The sequence below is a fragment of the Pararge aegeria genome, chromosome 12 (genome assembly GCF_905163445.1).
Source record: "Pararge aegeria chromosome 12, ilParAegt1.1, whole genome shotgun sequence".
In the NCBI taxonomy this organism is placed as follows: domain Eukaryota; kingdom Metazoa; phylum Arthropoda; class Insecta; order Lepidoptera; family Nymphalidae; genus Pararge; species Pararge aegeria.
Genome location: NC_053191.1, coordinates 1,899,083 through 1,915,637, shown reverse-complemented (window position 1 = coordinate 1,915,637; position 16,555 = coordinate 1,899,083). Strand labels below are relative to the sequence as shown.

Genomic DNA, 16,555 nt, shown 5'->3' with positions numbered 1-16,555 from the left:
CTACCGAGATTCCACAACAAAAGGCTGTACTGACCCGGGTATCGACGCGCAGTTGGTGCTTGGCGGCGGGCCGCTCGGCCGCCAGGCGGATCTTCTTGAAGGGCGGCGGGTCCGCGGGCGGCGGGTGGTGCGCGGGCGGCGCGGGCGGCGCCAGGTACGCTGAGCCCAGCAGCGACATCCGCGCGCCCGCACGGTACTCGCCCGCCGCGCCGCCGCCACCGCGGGCGTAGCTGTCCCTGTAATACACCGCGCGTAAGCATAAAAGTCTTCAACATGATCCTTCCACTTAGGCATTTAAATCATTATGTTAATTGCGAATCGCACTATGACGTATTAAACATTAAGTCAACAAGCGAGTTACAACGCAATAGTAACGCGTTATCGCGTTATCAGACAGACAGGTATCATTGTAACGACCCACATTGGCATTTTATCAGTTATCTCCGCGATAACCTTTTGATAACAGTATTGTTATTCACGCAGTCATAAGTAGATAGGTACCTACTTTTTGTATTTATTAAATCATCTTTTAAAAAATCATGCAAAGTTTTGTTAAATTAAATAACTAGACAAACCACATTTGGTTTTACTGTGAACTTTTTTATCTAATAAAACATTAAAAACTAAGATAAATTTAATACAAAATATTAAAAAAGTACGTATAGCTATAACTTGTGGGTAAAAACGAACAATATAATACAAAATTAAGGAAATCCACAACTAAAATCATCTTTCACCTCCCTTCATCATCAGGCCCTGCTCACGCTCTGTACAGCCACTACTGTACTTGGTAGTAGCATATGGTGTGTTATAATTGCAGCAGCATTAGGAACAAATTTCAAGTGGAAGTAATATAGATACTTCAAGAACATAATATATTTTTCATCACACAACAGCACATTTATCTGTTATATTTAAATAAACCTCCTATAATATTTGTTGTTATTTAGGTTACGCTATGTCAGCACGATTTAATTACAAAATATATAATTTATTTGATATTTCCTCAAAGGAAATATATATATAGTGATGAGTAACATAGAAAAGCTATGTATCATCTATCATTTAAAACGTCTATTGTATATAATACATACAATAGACGTTTTAAATGAGAGATGATTTAAATATAAACCTAAATTGCAATTTTCCTACATAATGGGGGTAAAAGGCTGGTAAAACGCATATAATAATATCGGCCACCGCCAATAAATGTGACGAATTACGAAATAGGGTTTTGATGATTCTTAACTTTCACACTTTTCCCTATCACTTGGGCGAGTGGGATTACTAGAGTAGTATAAAGTACATATGTGAAATAATAAAAATAAAAATAAATCTACTACAAAGTGTAGTGTAATAACACTAATACCTCTCTATTTAGGGGCACTAAGAGATTAGATTACGGGCATTTACGTAAACACAGAAGGCTTTATACGTACACTGCTAAATTTTTGTCTTGAATTCGCCGAGCATTTCAGACGTGCGACTATAATTAAATCTCCGCCTATTTATATTCAGATATCCGAATCTTAATCGCTAGTGTTGTCAAAACACTTCGGGTCCACTTCGGAACTGTACGTTTACTAAACTGCGGTATAACTGTGGGAGCGCAGACGTGGTGTCAGTAGTCAGCTGTGTTTTTTATTGTTATTTCGCGCCCGTCGCGAAATGCGACCACGTGACTGGCAACGTGGTGCGCCGTTCGTTGGGCGCACCACGTGGCGGGTGTGCTCTGAGCTTTGCGGTGTGCGTCGCGGACTCTCGACGAGCACCATGTTAATATTAGGTATACATTGTAACCTTAATATTACGTACCTCAATGTAACGACTTCCTAGACTAAACAATTCTTCGTAATCCCCTTCAATTGACCATAATTGTAAATTATACCTTTACATTGCGAACAGTTTTGCTAACAACCTCGTAATATAACAAATTTTCAACTATAATAAAAAAGTCTCTAATAACGAATTTTGTCAACACAACCTTGTCGACTATCAAAAAACAATATTTTTTTTTAATAAAACTATTTTTTTACCTGTTTATAAAAACATTTAGATCAACCTAACCTCTCAAACCAAACCTTGATATAACCAAAACTTTATATGACGAATATTTACTATTTCCCTTCCAATTTGTTATTTTGCAAACTCAGTAAAACATGTTGGGCAATAGTAATGTTATCGTTCAGTTCGTTCGCTCGTTTAGTGTCTAGAAGTGTCTTGAAGTTCTACCGCCATCCTGAAGGGCGTGGTTGCCGGTGTAATTACAGGCACATGAGGCTAAACACCTACGCCACACCAGGTTGATGGATACAAGTCGGCACTTTGTATGATACTTTCCTTGCATGCCCTCTGGAGTGTTGCTCTTTTCAATGACAAGGTAAATTGGAAGTAGCCAGCCTCGCTCTCATCTCCCGCAAGATAGAAAAATGGCTGTAAATGTTGATGTTGGAAAAGAGCAACTACTGAGTTACTTGCCGGCTCTTCTCGGTAGAATCTGCTTTCCGAACCGGTGGTAGAGTCACTACAAACATACATACTTGACGTTTCAATAGTGCTTATAAAGTAGGCCTACTCGAAATAATTGAATTTGAATTTGTTTCGATTTAACAGCTATCCATGTGGTGGCCATCCGCTATGTCTTTCCAACATCCGTAAATGTATACATATTTTTTTATTTCCGTGGCTATGACTCAGAGCACATATGCTGCGACCCAACCCGACGACGACACGCACTTGTTTACGGACTTATAAATTATAATAGCATAAACATTTCACAACCGCTTTTAATTTGATAATTGCGTTCGATTTTTCGAGTTGTGATTGCCAATTAATCCATTACTATTGGCCAATATTAATCATGCATAGGTAATAGGTACAATATATGTTTAAACCTCCTACCAATATTCCACCAATATATTTCTGGTAGGCTTCTGCCGTGGCTAGTTACCATCCTACCGACCAAGACGTGCTGTCAAGCTATTTCGCGTTCTATTACGATATCGCGTAGAATCCGATTGTTGGTCTGGCTATATATTAATATATTAAAGTTTTCTTTCATTCATTTGTGTCTGTTATCATAATCACCATCGCATAAACCACTACAGAGCACGGGTCCCCTCCCACAATGAGAAGGAGTTCAGGAAATGTCCACCACGCTGGCCCAGTGCGGATTGGTGGACTCCACACGCCTTTGAGAACATTATGTAGAACTCTCAGGCATGCAGGTTAAGTTGAGCTCCTAACCATGCGCTATCACCGCCTAATTAGATGTAAAGAAAATAAAAAAATGACTGCCTTACCTTACCTTACCTTACCTAACAGGTTAGCCCGTTACCATCGTAGAATGCATCCCCAAATACAACCAGATGAGATTGCAGTCAAGGGCTAACTTGTCGTGAAACAATAAATATAAATCTATCATCTACGTATATATTCTATATTTATATGCCATACGGCTATGTACAGAACGGCACACAATAATGATATCAGATATCGTTTCAACGTACGAGTAGGTATGAGTCACTGAATAACACGTACACAATGTTATCGTATCGTACCTTTAATGGTACGGTTTTAAAAGGTAAAGTAAGTAGATATACCGTAAGTAAACTGTACTTGTATAACGTTAAACAAGTGCAGTACTGTACCTTTGATTTTTACCGCACAAGGAAATTTTTCTTCCGTCTTAAGCGACCCAAATAATATTGCGTTTCATTTGTAAACTAAAAGATTCATTATCGGAGGATTCATTAAGAAATGTTGAAAATAGTAATTATTAATTCGATGCGTTAAGAAACCTCCTATCAAGCAAGAGTCATAAATAGTTTCAAAACGGCGATGTTTACATCACTGGTGTAATAAACTAAATACATTTTGATTATTGCCCACTGATACTTTACATTGGATAGATTATAGTCTGCAAAATGTAACTATATTATAGTAAAGAGACCATGGATCCTAATCTGTGATCCGATACGTTAAGCAAGATATTCAACTGTCGGTTAATTAGCGGTAGACTAGTGGTTACATCTTAGGCCTCTCTTTGAGGAAAACCGAGCTCGATGCCCGGTAAAGACCTCTAACTTTTCTGAAACATGTGCGTTTTTAATTATGAAAATTAAGCTTATTTTCATCATAAATATTTCATTTTTTATTTTAGTTTTAATTTATAGGATTACATATCACTTGATTTAACCGTGAATGAAAACATCGTGAGAAACCCCACAATGCCTGAGAGTTCTCCAGAACGCAGTGTATTAGAGACCATTTTTCGGACATGGGCCTTTTATCACAAATAACGTCCTCAAAGGCATGTGAAGTCTACCAATCCGCACATTGCGGCCTGGTTGTCTACGGCCTACGCCCTTCTCATTCTGAAGAGACCCGTGCCCTGTAGTGGACTCTAATGGGTTAATAGATAATAAATAATGACGTATCAAGTATTGTTATATCTTTTCGACAACGTGCCTGGCGCAGTGGTGAGCTAAGTCGCGGGTTCAATCCCCGGCGGCAATTTGGTGATGCATAAATTCTGAATTTCTGATGGAATGTGCTCGTTATGACGTAGTTAGGAACCAGTTAATTGCATCTTTAAATCTAAACAAGTTGCACGTTGGCGTGTTTCATAACCTTACTTAGGAAGACCAGACTCCATCGAGGCGTGCCACTTGTTTAGATTATTTGCTGATATAATGTAAAGTTAATGTTTATTAGGCTGACATGCAGCTGTTATGTAAAAGCCCTTAAAAAAAGAATTAAAAAAAAAAAAAAAAAATCTGAATTTACTCTGGTCGGGTTTATTGGGTATAGTCATTCAAATTAAAAAACCATAGAGGTATGGGTTTAATATAACTGTCATAAAGTTTAGCCCACTACAATATTAGACTGTATCATGGCTTAAAATCTGGTGAGATTACAGTCAAGGGCTAACTTGTAGGTCAAATAAAAAGAAAGATAACTATCTACGTTGTAAAAGGTTCAAATGTAAACAGAACTAAATAGGTATTTATAAGTTTGCACTCGCGACGATGACGTCATATCGGCGGTATGCAGGATACTATGCAGACGGGGCACGTGCGGGGTGGTGCGAGGGGAAGTGGGAGGGGGACGCATTCCAGCTAGGTGCAAACTTAGCGTAACCGAGTTATATGTGTGTTGGAAGTTGTTTATGCTTTCAGCCTTATCAACTTGGCACCAATGTTGTACGACCTAACGGGGCCGCCAATATTGGTGCCAAATTCGATGTTTCAAATCATAAGTATTTCATTCGAATCCTATTATAAACACACATAGCCATTAGGATTAGGTTAGAAATTTGGCTTCCATATGGGGGGGCAAAGTTCGATTCCCAGCACGCTACTCTAACTTTTTTAAGTTATGTGCGTTTTAAACAATTAAAATATCACTTGCTCTAACGGTGGAGTAAAATCATCGCGTAGAGACCTGATGATAACGTTCTCAAAAGCGAAGTCCACCAATCCGCACTTCTTATTGTGAGTGGAGACTCGTGCCTTGTATTGCGCCGGTTATGGGTTCATATATACATATGCGCCGGTTAAGGAAAATCAACAATTTACTATTTAACATGAGTTTTCTAACATGTAAGAAGCTTCCAAGCAACCTTGCCATTAAGAAATGTATCAATTGCATTGTAACGTCGTTGTAATGGATGTGTTTTAACCACGTTATTTATATTTGTTTATTGATAGGCGATGTTTTTTCGTCACTCACCATCAGTTGGGCAATCTGCTTGGCCAGTCATGCATGGACACACATGCAATAAAGAATGTCATACAAGAGTACGAAATAAAAACTCATGTTTTGTTAGAACCAAGTTATTTTATTTATTTATTTATTTAAACTCTTTATTTGTACACCACTACACAGTTAGGAAAATAAAGGACGAATAGAGAGAAACACAAAAAACTAGAGTAGAATACAAAAGGCGGCCTTATCGCTAAAAAGCGATCTCTGCCAGGCAACCTTAAGATTAGGAGACAACAAGAGCGAGAACAAATAGGTGGTGTAAAATTATTATAAACCTACATACCAATAACTACATTAGAATACATAAACAAAATATACACAAATAAAAACATAAAATAAAATATTTATAAATAAATTTAAAAACAATAAACTAATATATATTATGAGTTATCTTAGGAATCGTATCATAAAAGCATACCTATTTAACTCGTACTCAATCCTTTGCGGAAGTCCATGATATATTATGAAAATTAAGCTGAATTTACTATACTCATGGTATGCATTGCCGAAATCCTGTTTGGTGTGGAGTATAAGAATTGAAGAAATTATAAATTACACCATATACAGATTATACAGATATTAAAACAGATTCTCCTGCTTTTCGCGGATTATAGCAAATTTAGCTTAATTTTCATAATATGTCGTACTCAATCCCACAATGACTTCTGTACTCAAACCATCGCTATGTTACTAAATAACTAATTCCCTCGGTTTCTCTTGGTTTTCCTAATCCCAAGGTTACCTGGAAGAGATCGCTACTAAGCGATAAGGACGCCTTTTGTACCCCACTTTTTATGTTTGTTCTTTTCTTTTTGTGGTGTGACAAAGTATGTATAAATAAATAAATAACTAGCAGTACAAACGATATTCCTCGTGTGTTCTACGCTGTTATTTTCCATTTCGCATTTAGATAGCGGATACACTACTTTCACTATATAATGTTATGCAAGCGTTATTGATTAAATGCAACGTTGGTCGACTCGTTGGCATGTTCAACAGCGGATCGCGAGGTCCTGGATTCGACTTCCGGGTAGGAAATGGTATCCATTTCATATTGGGGTATTAATATTAACATTCTTTGTTCTTAGTGTCCATCTCTGTGCCTCGGACATAAAATTAAGCTGTCGGTATTAGTTCATTATATCAACCTATCACCGGCTCACTACAGGGCAAAAGGACTCCTCCTACAATGAGAGGAGTCTAGGCCGTAGCCCGCCTCTCTAGCCCAGTGGTGATGTGGTCTTAGTTATTGCACTTAATATGTTTTATTTTCATTATAGTATTGACGGCGTAGGTGTGCCTGCTATTACACCGACAACCACGCCCTTGAGACCGGAATTGCCTTGTAACAATTCTGCTTTGTGACATAAAGCATGTTGATAGTTCCCTGGGCGAACTTTTGTGTGACAGAAAGCTCTACTACTAATTTAAGTGGTAATAAGCGTTGAAGCCCACCAACCCGCATTGAAGCAGAGTGGTGGGTTTAAAACCCTCTGGATAGTGGGACGTTTATGATGATAATGAATAATTTTCATGACTTCGAAAGTTTACAGAGACAAAGTTCAATAAACAGGTCTACTTGAAATAAATTCATTTTCAGTTGTTTTGAAATTCATCAATAGATTCATTTCATATTGCCTGCTAAATACGCCTGTTTAAAGAAGATGGGCGTTTTAAAAGTTTGACCGGTTTGTCTGTTCAATTGCCCGAGTCACTGCACTGCAATCAAATAAACCGATTTGAATGTTGTTCGCAAATATCGCCCAAGTCCGGACTAATGCTGAATTTCTTCCTGGGAACTAACCTGGGAACCCCGGACCTATGATGGTTAGTTAGGATATCCGAACCACTACGCCAGCGAGCAGTTAGTTTGTATCCGTACTAGTTTTGGTATACATAAGTAGAGGAGACGATGTCAGTAGGTAGGTAGTAGATATGCAGCACTGCAGATACTTTGCAGCGACCTACATAAGCGGGAGTAAGGGCGGACCGGCTGGTCGCATATAACAAAAATAGGTTCTTTATTATTACGTTACAAGATAAGCGATAGAAAAAGGTCCAGATATCAACAAATTATTAGTAAATTGCAGTTTTTATGAATCCTGCGGGAACCGTACATTTTCTCGGGATAAAAAGCCGCCTATGTGTTAATCCAGGATATAATCAATCTCAATTCCAAAATTCAGTCAAATTGGTTCAGCAGTTTTTGCGTGAAAGAGTAACAATCATCTATCCATCCGTACAAACTTTCGCATTTAAATTCAAATTCAAATTCATTTATCTTATCTTTAAACGAGCAATTCTTGTATATATATGATTGGAATATCGGAATCGGCTCCAACGATTTTAATGAAATTTAGTATACAGGGGGTTTCGGGGGCGATAAATCGATCTAGCTAGGATTCATTTATATTGGAATCTCGGAATCATTTATATTGGACATACGACTATTTTTTTAAGTAGACTCATTCGCGGACGTCCGCTAGTTTGCTTAAAACATGACAAAATATGTTTAGTCGTAGTCCACGACAAATCTTAAAGTATCTAGGTATATATATATTAAAAATAATAAAAATTGTAATTGTAAGAATGTCATATGTAGACTATAATAGCATGTAATATGTACACTATATTGTTTTAAACAATAATAACACTTATCCACCAACCAGTCGTGTAATTTAGCTAATAATATTAGTAGAATAAATATAATGTCTCATTCAAATTTAGAGCAAAGAGTCACCACGCTGCTCCAATGCGGGTTGGTGGGTCTAAGCTTTTTGATGGATTTCATAAGTAACCACTATTATCACATGTAAGTTATAATAACTGGAACCGATAGCTCAACGTGCTCTCCGAGTTAAGGGTATTGACACCGCCAACTGCCTAACTGCGAGCTGGTTAAACTAAACATTATTTATTATAAAATACACAATACCCAAAAATTATTGGAGGAACCCAGAACCTCGCATTCCTGAGTTGAAAATAATAACCGCTAGACTCACGAGTTCGTAATAAAAACAGCATTAGAAAAAATTCGCTGACGTAACAATCGGCGCCGTTTTATTATGGAAACCTTCGCCGGAAACGTAATATGACTACAATAATACTCGTGTTACTTGGTAAACAAAATGCCCGCCACGCTACAAAAACCGGTTTCGTGAATCTTAACCTCATTTAACTACTTTAGATTATCTCAGCTCGGTTATACAGACAACTCCAGAACATTCCACAACTCCACACATGCCTACCTACTTAACATTTTCCATAATATTCTCGTAACTCCGTATTTCATTCTACAGTAAAACAGCGGATAGGAGACTTTCACTTAAAAATGTTAAAACATAATGCATTATGTATGTTAGGAGTTGCGACTTCTATACGTATAGCGTATGCTGAAGTGGTTTTGAGTGTTGTTCAAACATATTTCTATGCCTGTGTCTACTGAGATAACTAATGGATTATAGTATGTAGTTTAATTCTATAAATTTACACTGTTGATAAAAAACACAGAGCATATTATATATTTTACCTTCTAATGCCACCATCGTGCTTTCGTTAGTTCTTTATTTAAGTCCTGTAGGAACATGAATAAAGTGAATGCTACTTTATATCTTACTAGCTTCTGCCCGCGACTTCGACTGTGTGAACTTCAGAATGGGGTCGAAAGCTTCGCTCGTTAACAATTCTTAATCTTACCACGGGAACTATTTGAAAGATCGGTACAGTAAGTACATGTCCTTTTCCATAGCAAAGTTTACATGCATACAACATTTCAAAGCAGTCTTCCCGCGGCTCAGCTCTTAAACAATTTTCAATTTTCCCTGGGGAACTACTTAAAAAATCGGGATAAAAGGTAGCCTTTGTTCTTTCCTATGTCAAAGGCTACATGCATGCCAAATTTCATCCAAATGCGTTTTTGCGTAATTGAGTTACAAGCATCCAAACACCCACACTTTCACATTTATAATATTAGTAGGATAGATAGAATTGATCGTTAAATATGTAACGATCAATTCTATTATTTATATATAAAAATATATTTCGTGTCTCTCGGAAGCGGCTATGTTTGGGATAAAAAATTATACCTATTTCATTAACATTTAGTTTTTCAGGTTTGTCTCAATAAATATCTTTTAAAAAATTTTAAAGGTAATCCTATCCTTTAACAAAAAAAAGAGAAGTGTTTATTATTTCTGTATAGATTTATGAAACATAAATTACCACGTGAATCATACCAACTGTTGAAATCACGTCGGATTTGACTGGTTAGGCAAAAAATAGGTTCAACTGGCAAAGTCAAAGTTTCGAGTAGATTAGAAAGCACACATTTGGAGTTGGAGTTCAGAAGAAAGCTTTCTGTTGCATAAGAAGTTCTGGCAGAACAAACGGAACTTTTTGGAAAGCCTCCCCAAACACGTTGTTTCGGGCAGTTTATTTCGGTCGTCTTTCATAACCGCCCCGGTTGGCGGGCGGCCAAAGAGTTGTTTTTATTGTTTTTATATTTCATTTCCACTCTTTCACTCGATTGTCTAGTTTGTCTGTCCGTCTATTTACGCTTTGGCAAAGTCAAGGAGGTTGCGACACTTAAAATTATATTTTAGCATATGAGAAATACTCTAAACTAGCTGGCTTGTTGGTCGCTTTGGTTTAGTGGTTAGCATGATCGGTTATGCCTAATGAGGTTGTAGTTTTGGTTCCCCGCCAGGGACTTCTATGTAAGACAAACGGTTTTCTGGCCAGAAGTTCTTAGTACCCGACCGAAATTAGGAACTGTTCACCAATTCCACTGATATCGTTTAACTCTGAATTCTGGATGCTTCATGTGGCCTGTGTTCAGCTATAGAACGTTTATAATCTAAGAATGAATTAGATGCCGCTCCTATCAGTAGCCAAAGAAGAAGTTTTGGTCTCATTGAATTAGATAAAGTCCTCTATGCTACTTGAGCTTAAGTTTTAAAACGTCATGCCAGTTCTTACAAATAAGTATGTAACAGAAGAAATATTTTGTCGGTAGGTACCTAACGATGTACCGACAAAACAATTACTTAACTTAGCATAAAACAAAAATATAATCTTAAATCTACAAGATACGAGAAGCCATTTGGGTTTTTCTCATTTTTACTGATAAAATTTAATGAGGACAAAAAAAATCAAATCACCTCTTACTATTAATAATTGCTGTTCTGTGTGTTGTATCAAGATTAAATAAATTATAAATGACACCATGTAAATTTGTCTCTGTCACAGGTCAAATAAAGCTGCATGATAATTGTAAATGACTGATAAATACTCTCGACGATGTGAACTGAACACTTTGACACTGTTCAAAACTTCAGAGATGAAAACCCTATTTTTTATTTATTTAGTAATAAATATTAAAAGGACAACTTATCTCTAAAGGGATACTAATAACAAAGTTATATAGAGAAGCCAGATAGTGATTCAGCCTCGACTTGAACCCAATTGGAGATGGGTTATCACACAGAATATTGTGTGGAAGAGAATTTCATAGTCGCATCGCTAGAACTTCAAATGACTTTTCAAAAAACGTAGTATTATAACCCTGATGGCAATGAAATCCTAATTGCAGACGCATTTTGTAACTTACATTTTAATTGTATTTTAGACATAGATATATTTATATTTCACCCGAAAGATTTCTTGTTTATTCTTTACTTTTAATTTACGAAGAAATATATAATAACAGTCCGGTGACCGATTTTATGGGAAAAAATTTAAAAGGTATACCCGTCGACAAAGAAGCTGGCCGAAGTCCGGACGCGCCAGGTGGCAGGAGATACGGTTTTATTTTAAAAACAAGCGTGTCTTGTTTCTCGGATGATGTGCAGTTTTTTTACGATCGAAATCAACTGTACGACACCGTTGTACAATACAATGAGATAATATGGCTGTATTAAACACTAAGCTAACTCCACTGTTCTGTCTACTAACTATTGTTAGTATATATATTGGTAGTTATTTAGTTATATGTTCTTTTGTATCCTCAAGAGACCGTAGAATAGACCAGACCTCGAATGCTACCGGCACAGGTATGTCTCGCGATTTCCAAGAGATTGCAGCATTGCCGGAAATATTGCTTCTTAAAATTAAGAATTCATTATTCTGCACGAATGCACCATTGCAGTCTTTCAGAAAAAAGCACTTGACAATATAAAATTATTAATCTACTGAGTAGTACAAGTAGGTCTCTGGTTAGGCATTCAGCAAATGAAATGAATGCTTTTACAGCTATGTCAGAATGAAAGCAAATTCTATGTAAGCATTTTTCTTATTTGTGCAATCGTGATATATATTATGTAGTTATTCGGATGGAGGTTCGTTTTTGTTAATTTAAAACAACCAGTTTGTTGTCGCTTATGTCGTCCTAACCTGGTAGAGTTATGTTGTCCTAATAAATAACGACACCACCATTCCGCGCTGGCCCAGCGTGGTGGACTGCGGCCTTAACCCCTTCTCATTGTGGGAGGAGAACCGTGCCCAGTAGTGGGCCGGTAATGAGTTGAATTGCTAAATAAATAATAAAGTTGTTTGGTAGAGTTAAAAAAAAAAAAATAAGTTACTTCTATCGTTGTGTTTGTAACCCAGCTAAATTTTTTATTTTTGTTTTACATCTGTTAAAGAGAAATATTATTTATCCAGACATGTGCAGGCGGTAAAGTAGTGGAGGGTTAAGTTCAATATCTCACTCACAAAGGATATAATTATGCTGATGTCACAAATATTTCTATAAATAAGGCTTATATGTATTCACCAATAATACTAATGCATTGTGAAGCTACTTTAAGTAGGTATTTTTTTTTTTGATCCACTAAAACTGCAATCTCACCTGATAGTAAGAGATGATGCAGTCTAAGATGGATTCGGGCTAACCTGTTAGGTATTGCATGAAACCATACTCCTAACCGGTATCAACGCAACATCGTACCGGCACGCAAAATCGACGTCTTTGTCGGTAGGTTTGTATCAGTGGCGAGCATACAGGGTATGCAGATGACATAAAATGGTGAAAATCTCCAGTTCGAGCATACCCTGCTGTGCTATGTATATGCACAGGGTCTGCCCTAAGCGGGTAAATGATATGAAATGAAAATATTCTCTCATACGAGTCATAATAAACTTATGGATAAGCATAGTAAGAATTATAAAACTCCTACCCTTAAGTGTTTATGGCTCCAACTGGAGATTTTATCCATTTTATGTCATCTGCAAAGATGTAGTCGAAGTCGTAGTCGAAGCTATCCACCAGAAAAAACAAGCACCGCCTGTACACTGTGCCTGTGTATCCGCGTGGTGAGTTGGCACGCACCTGTAGGAGAGCGCCGCGGATCCATAGGGCTGGTGCAGGCGCAGCGCGGAGGGGTAGCTGGGCGCGTAGGGCGCTGAGGGCCTCGCCGGCGCCACGCCCGTCTGCTTGCCGCCGTACGCCAGCGCCCCGTGCCCGTGCTCCGTCTGCCCGGGCCTGCGGACAACAAGAAACCTGTTAGCGGGACATGTAGTGCAAAAAAGCATCTCGATGTATCTTGTTGATTAAGTAATAATTGCCAAAGAAAACAGTAATAGCCTGGGGATGCTCTGACCTCTCGAGGGGAGCGAGGTTCGATATTCGGCCTCTGAAACTATGTCTAAAATGACCAGTGGCTGTGTACACGAAACTTCAAACATTTTCAAATATCATAATGGGATTTAACAAACTATAATAAAAAAACCAATGTCTATAATCACCAGTGGCCAGTGGCGTGCATAGAGGGTATGCACAGGGTATGCAGATGATATAAAATAAAGAAAATCTTGAGTACGAGTTGTAAAAAACTTAAGGATAGGCATTGTAAGAGTTATAAAAAGCCTACCCTCAAGTATTTATAACTCGTACTGGAGATTTTCTTCATTGTATATAATCTGCATACCCTGTGCATACCCTCTATGCACGCCACTGCCTGTGGCAATATACACACGCAACTTCAAACCTTTTGTTAATATCGTTATCTGATTATCAGATAATAATATAAAAAAATGTATCATAACCAAAATAAAAAAAAAACCATGTCTAATAAATGACCAGTAGCTATATAAACGAAACAAATTTATATTACAGTACAACATCATTGTTACTAACGAAAAATTTATATGACAGCTTAGACATTGCTTATTAACTGTAGGTACCGTCAGAAAATCAAGACATTATGGGATAAAAGCAGACGTTATTTTAAATATCCATGTGCTTTAGACTTTATTTGCTAATAGTCGACCACAATATATTATATTTATAATTACGGTTTCGCACCCGATGGGCGTCCTAATGCTAGCATTCACAGTCCGTCTGTCTGTATATCTGTGAACTATATCATCGTTCTCATATTAAATCATAGTTCAGTGGGCACGACTTCGGCTTAAGTTTCGGAGTTCGAATCCCAGCACGCAACTTCAACTTTTCCAAGTTATGTGCGTTTTTCATTTTCAGTAATCAAAATATCATTTTCTTCAACGGTGAAGGAAAAGATCGTTTGGAAACCTGCATAAGAGTTCTCCATAATGTTCTCAAAGGCGTGTGAAGTCCACCAATTCGTACTAGGCTAGCGTGTTGGACACGTAATGAGACACTGATCAGTGTCTTATTTTGGACATCTGTACAGAACCCTACGTTTGTAAGTCCAAGTCGCACGTAGCCGCTTTTTTTAATACACAATACAACACATTTTTATCCATGATGTATATAATATGTTTTAAGATGAATGCATTTTACCCTAGCGCAGTTACAAAACCTGTCTAACCAGAAATGGAAGTGGTTTTTTCCGAGACCCTTCAAACATACCTTACTATAACATTTCATAGCAAACTTAAGGTAACGCTTTCCGTGTATTACTCCATGGAGACGTAATCGGATGATAACTAAATATCCTCAATATTAATTGTTCTAGATTATACTATTAACGTGCTAGTAGTTTCAGTTTGAAGAAGTTTATCATTATATCTTGTTTTCTTAGAGATCTGTTGATTGAAGAAATTAAAATATGTGTATTTCGTATCCGTGGTGTCTCTTATTAGGGGCCATCCATAAAGTACGTCACACGTTAATGGGGAGGGAGGGTATCACCGAAGTGTGACATCGTGTGACAAGGGGCATTGGGGGTCAATACTTTTGTGAAGTAATATGTTAAAATTTTAAATACTAAAACGCAAAGTTTGGATGTGAAATAAAAACTTTGATTTTATTAGATTATTATTTAATAAAAATAAGTAAAAAATTAAAATAGCTGTTTTCTCTCGATTATTTTTAAATACATACATAAATTTAAAAAATGTGTGACGTCACATCAGGAGGGGGGGGGTTATAAAAATGTGACAACCCGTGACAAGGACGGGGGGAGGGGTTCAAAAGTCCTAAAATTCGTGTGACGTACTTCATGGATGGCCCCTATATTCTCTGCCATAAATCTACTGATATTATGAATCTGGATAGGCTTTCTGGCATTTTTACACAACCTTATCTCAGGATCTACCGGTGAAAATTTAAAACAGAAGTAGCTCTTTTAATGGAGGCTGTAATTTATCATCACGCTACGATTAATTCAACGAATTTCAAGTAGCCCTACTTTATACGTATTTTGTGTCTGTTTGTTGTGACTCTACATCCGGTTCGGCTCGGAATAGGTCACGAAGCTTAAGAAGATGCCAGGAGCTTCTGGACAGCGTGCTCTTTATTCATCATCTCAAAATCAAAATACATACTGTTCATTCTAGACATCTTCGACCAGAGATGGCGTTTCGTGCGACTTATTGAAGTACTGAGGCCTGAGGTATTAGATTCAGTTGTTGTATTCTCTCACAGGCTAGATTAATTCTCTCACGAAGCCTCAACCTGTTTGACGGCTTAAAGTGGCTTTAAGATGCCCGAGAACACAAACACAAATAGGTACCTATACAGTTTAATATGTTTGCAATCGTTGTATGAATCAAATGCTCGAATAAAAACATAATTAGGCTCGCAATTATATACCGGCTTCGCATAACGATTCGAGGTCAAGCACATAAACCAATCTATAGTCTAAGAGATAACTACCTTGGCCTTTACCAGTCCTCCATATAGGTAAAGGTTATCTTATGAATATTATAAATGCGAAAGTTTTTTATGTTTTTTTACTATGACTTTGTATGCTCAGAATTAAAAATGGAGTCCAGAGATAAACAAAAAATGTGAGCATATTAAAAAGAAAATCCGCGCTTAACTGAAATATGACGATGGTGTAATTAACAAGGAAGCGCGGTAACTCTTTGGGTTTATAACGGTTTACTGAACCCAAACCCCTAATCGGTGTCTACGCCAATCGTACTACGACGTAAAAGTTCTCAGTCGAACACATGAATTAAATAATTGAAGAGTCGATTTTGAGTTTTTAAACACTGTAACGTAAAATAAGATAGGTTGAGGATAGAGTAGCAAATTCTGTATGAAGCAATACAGAATTTTCTACTCTAAGACTAGCAAAATTAGGTCGATTTCAGTTCGACGTTATAAAGTTTTGATAACTCTTAGAAGACTGACAACGAACAAATGTTATTGAACGTTAAAGGATATCTCACAACCGTCTCTCAGCATAATTTTGCGGACGCTAATGGACGTAATAATTTAGCGGCTAAAAATACGCGGCGATAACAACGCGGTAGGTAAAATACCTACCGGCTTGCTGCCGCTTATCGCAAATCACTGCCTTATCGCATTATCGCGGGCACAATCGAATGCGATCCGCCGATTAGCAGGAAATAGTTA

At 37.4% G+C, this 16,555-nt stretch overlaps 1 protein-coding gene across 1 annotated transcript in view; it reads right to left on the bottom strand.

Annotated features, from left to right (window-relative positions):
- Positions 1 to 16,555, bottom strand: part of LOC120627882 — a 115,409-nt gene that overhangs the window by 58,221 nt on the left and 40,633 nt on the right. The window contains exons 2-3 of the mRNA XM_039895998.1: positions 13,097 to 13,249; positions 35 to 236 (exon numbers count right to left, since the gene is read on the bottom strand). Of these exons, the coding sequence (XP_039751932.1) occupies positions 35 to 236; positions 13,097 to 13,249 (355 nt within the window). The remainder of the gene's footprint in view (positions 1 to 34; positions 237 to 13,096; positions 13,250 to 16,555) is intronic.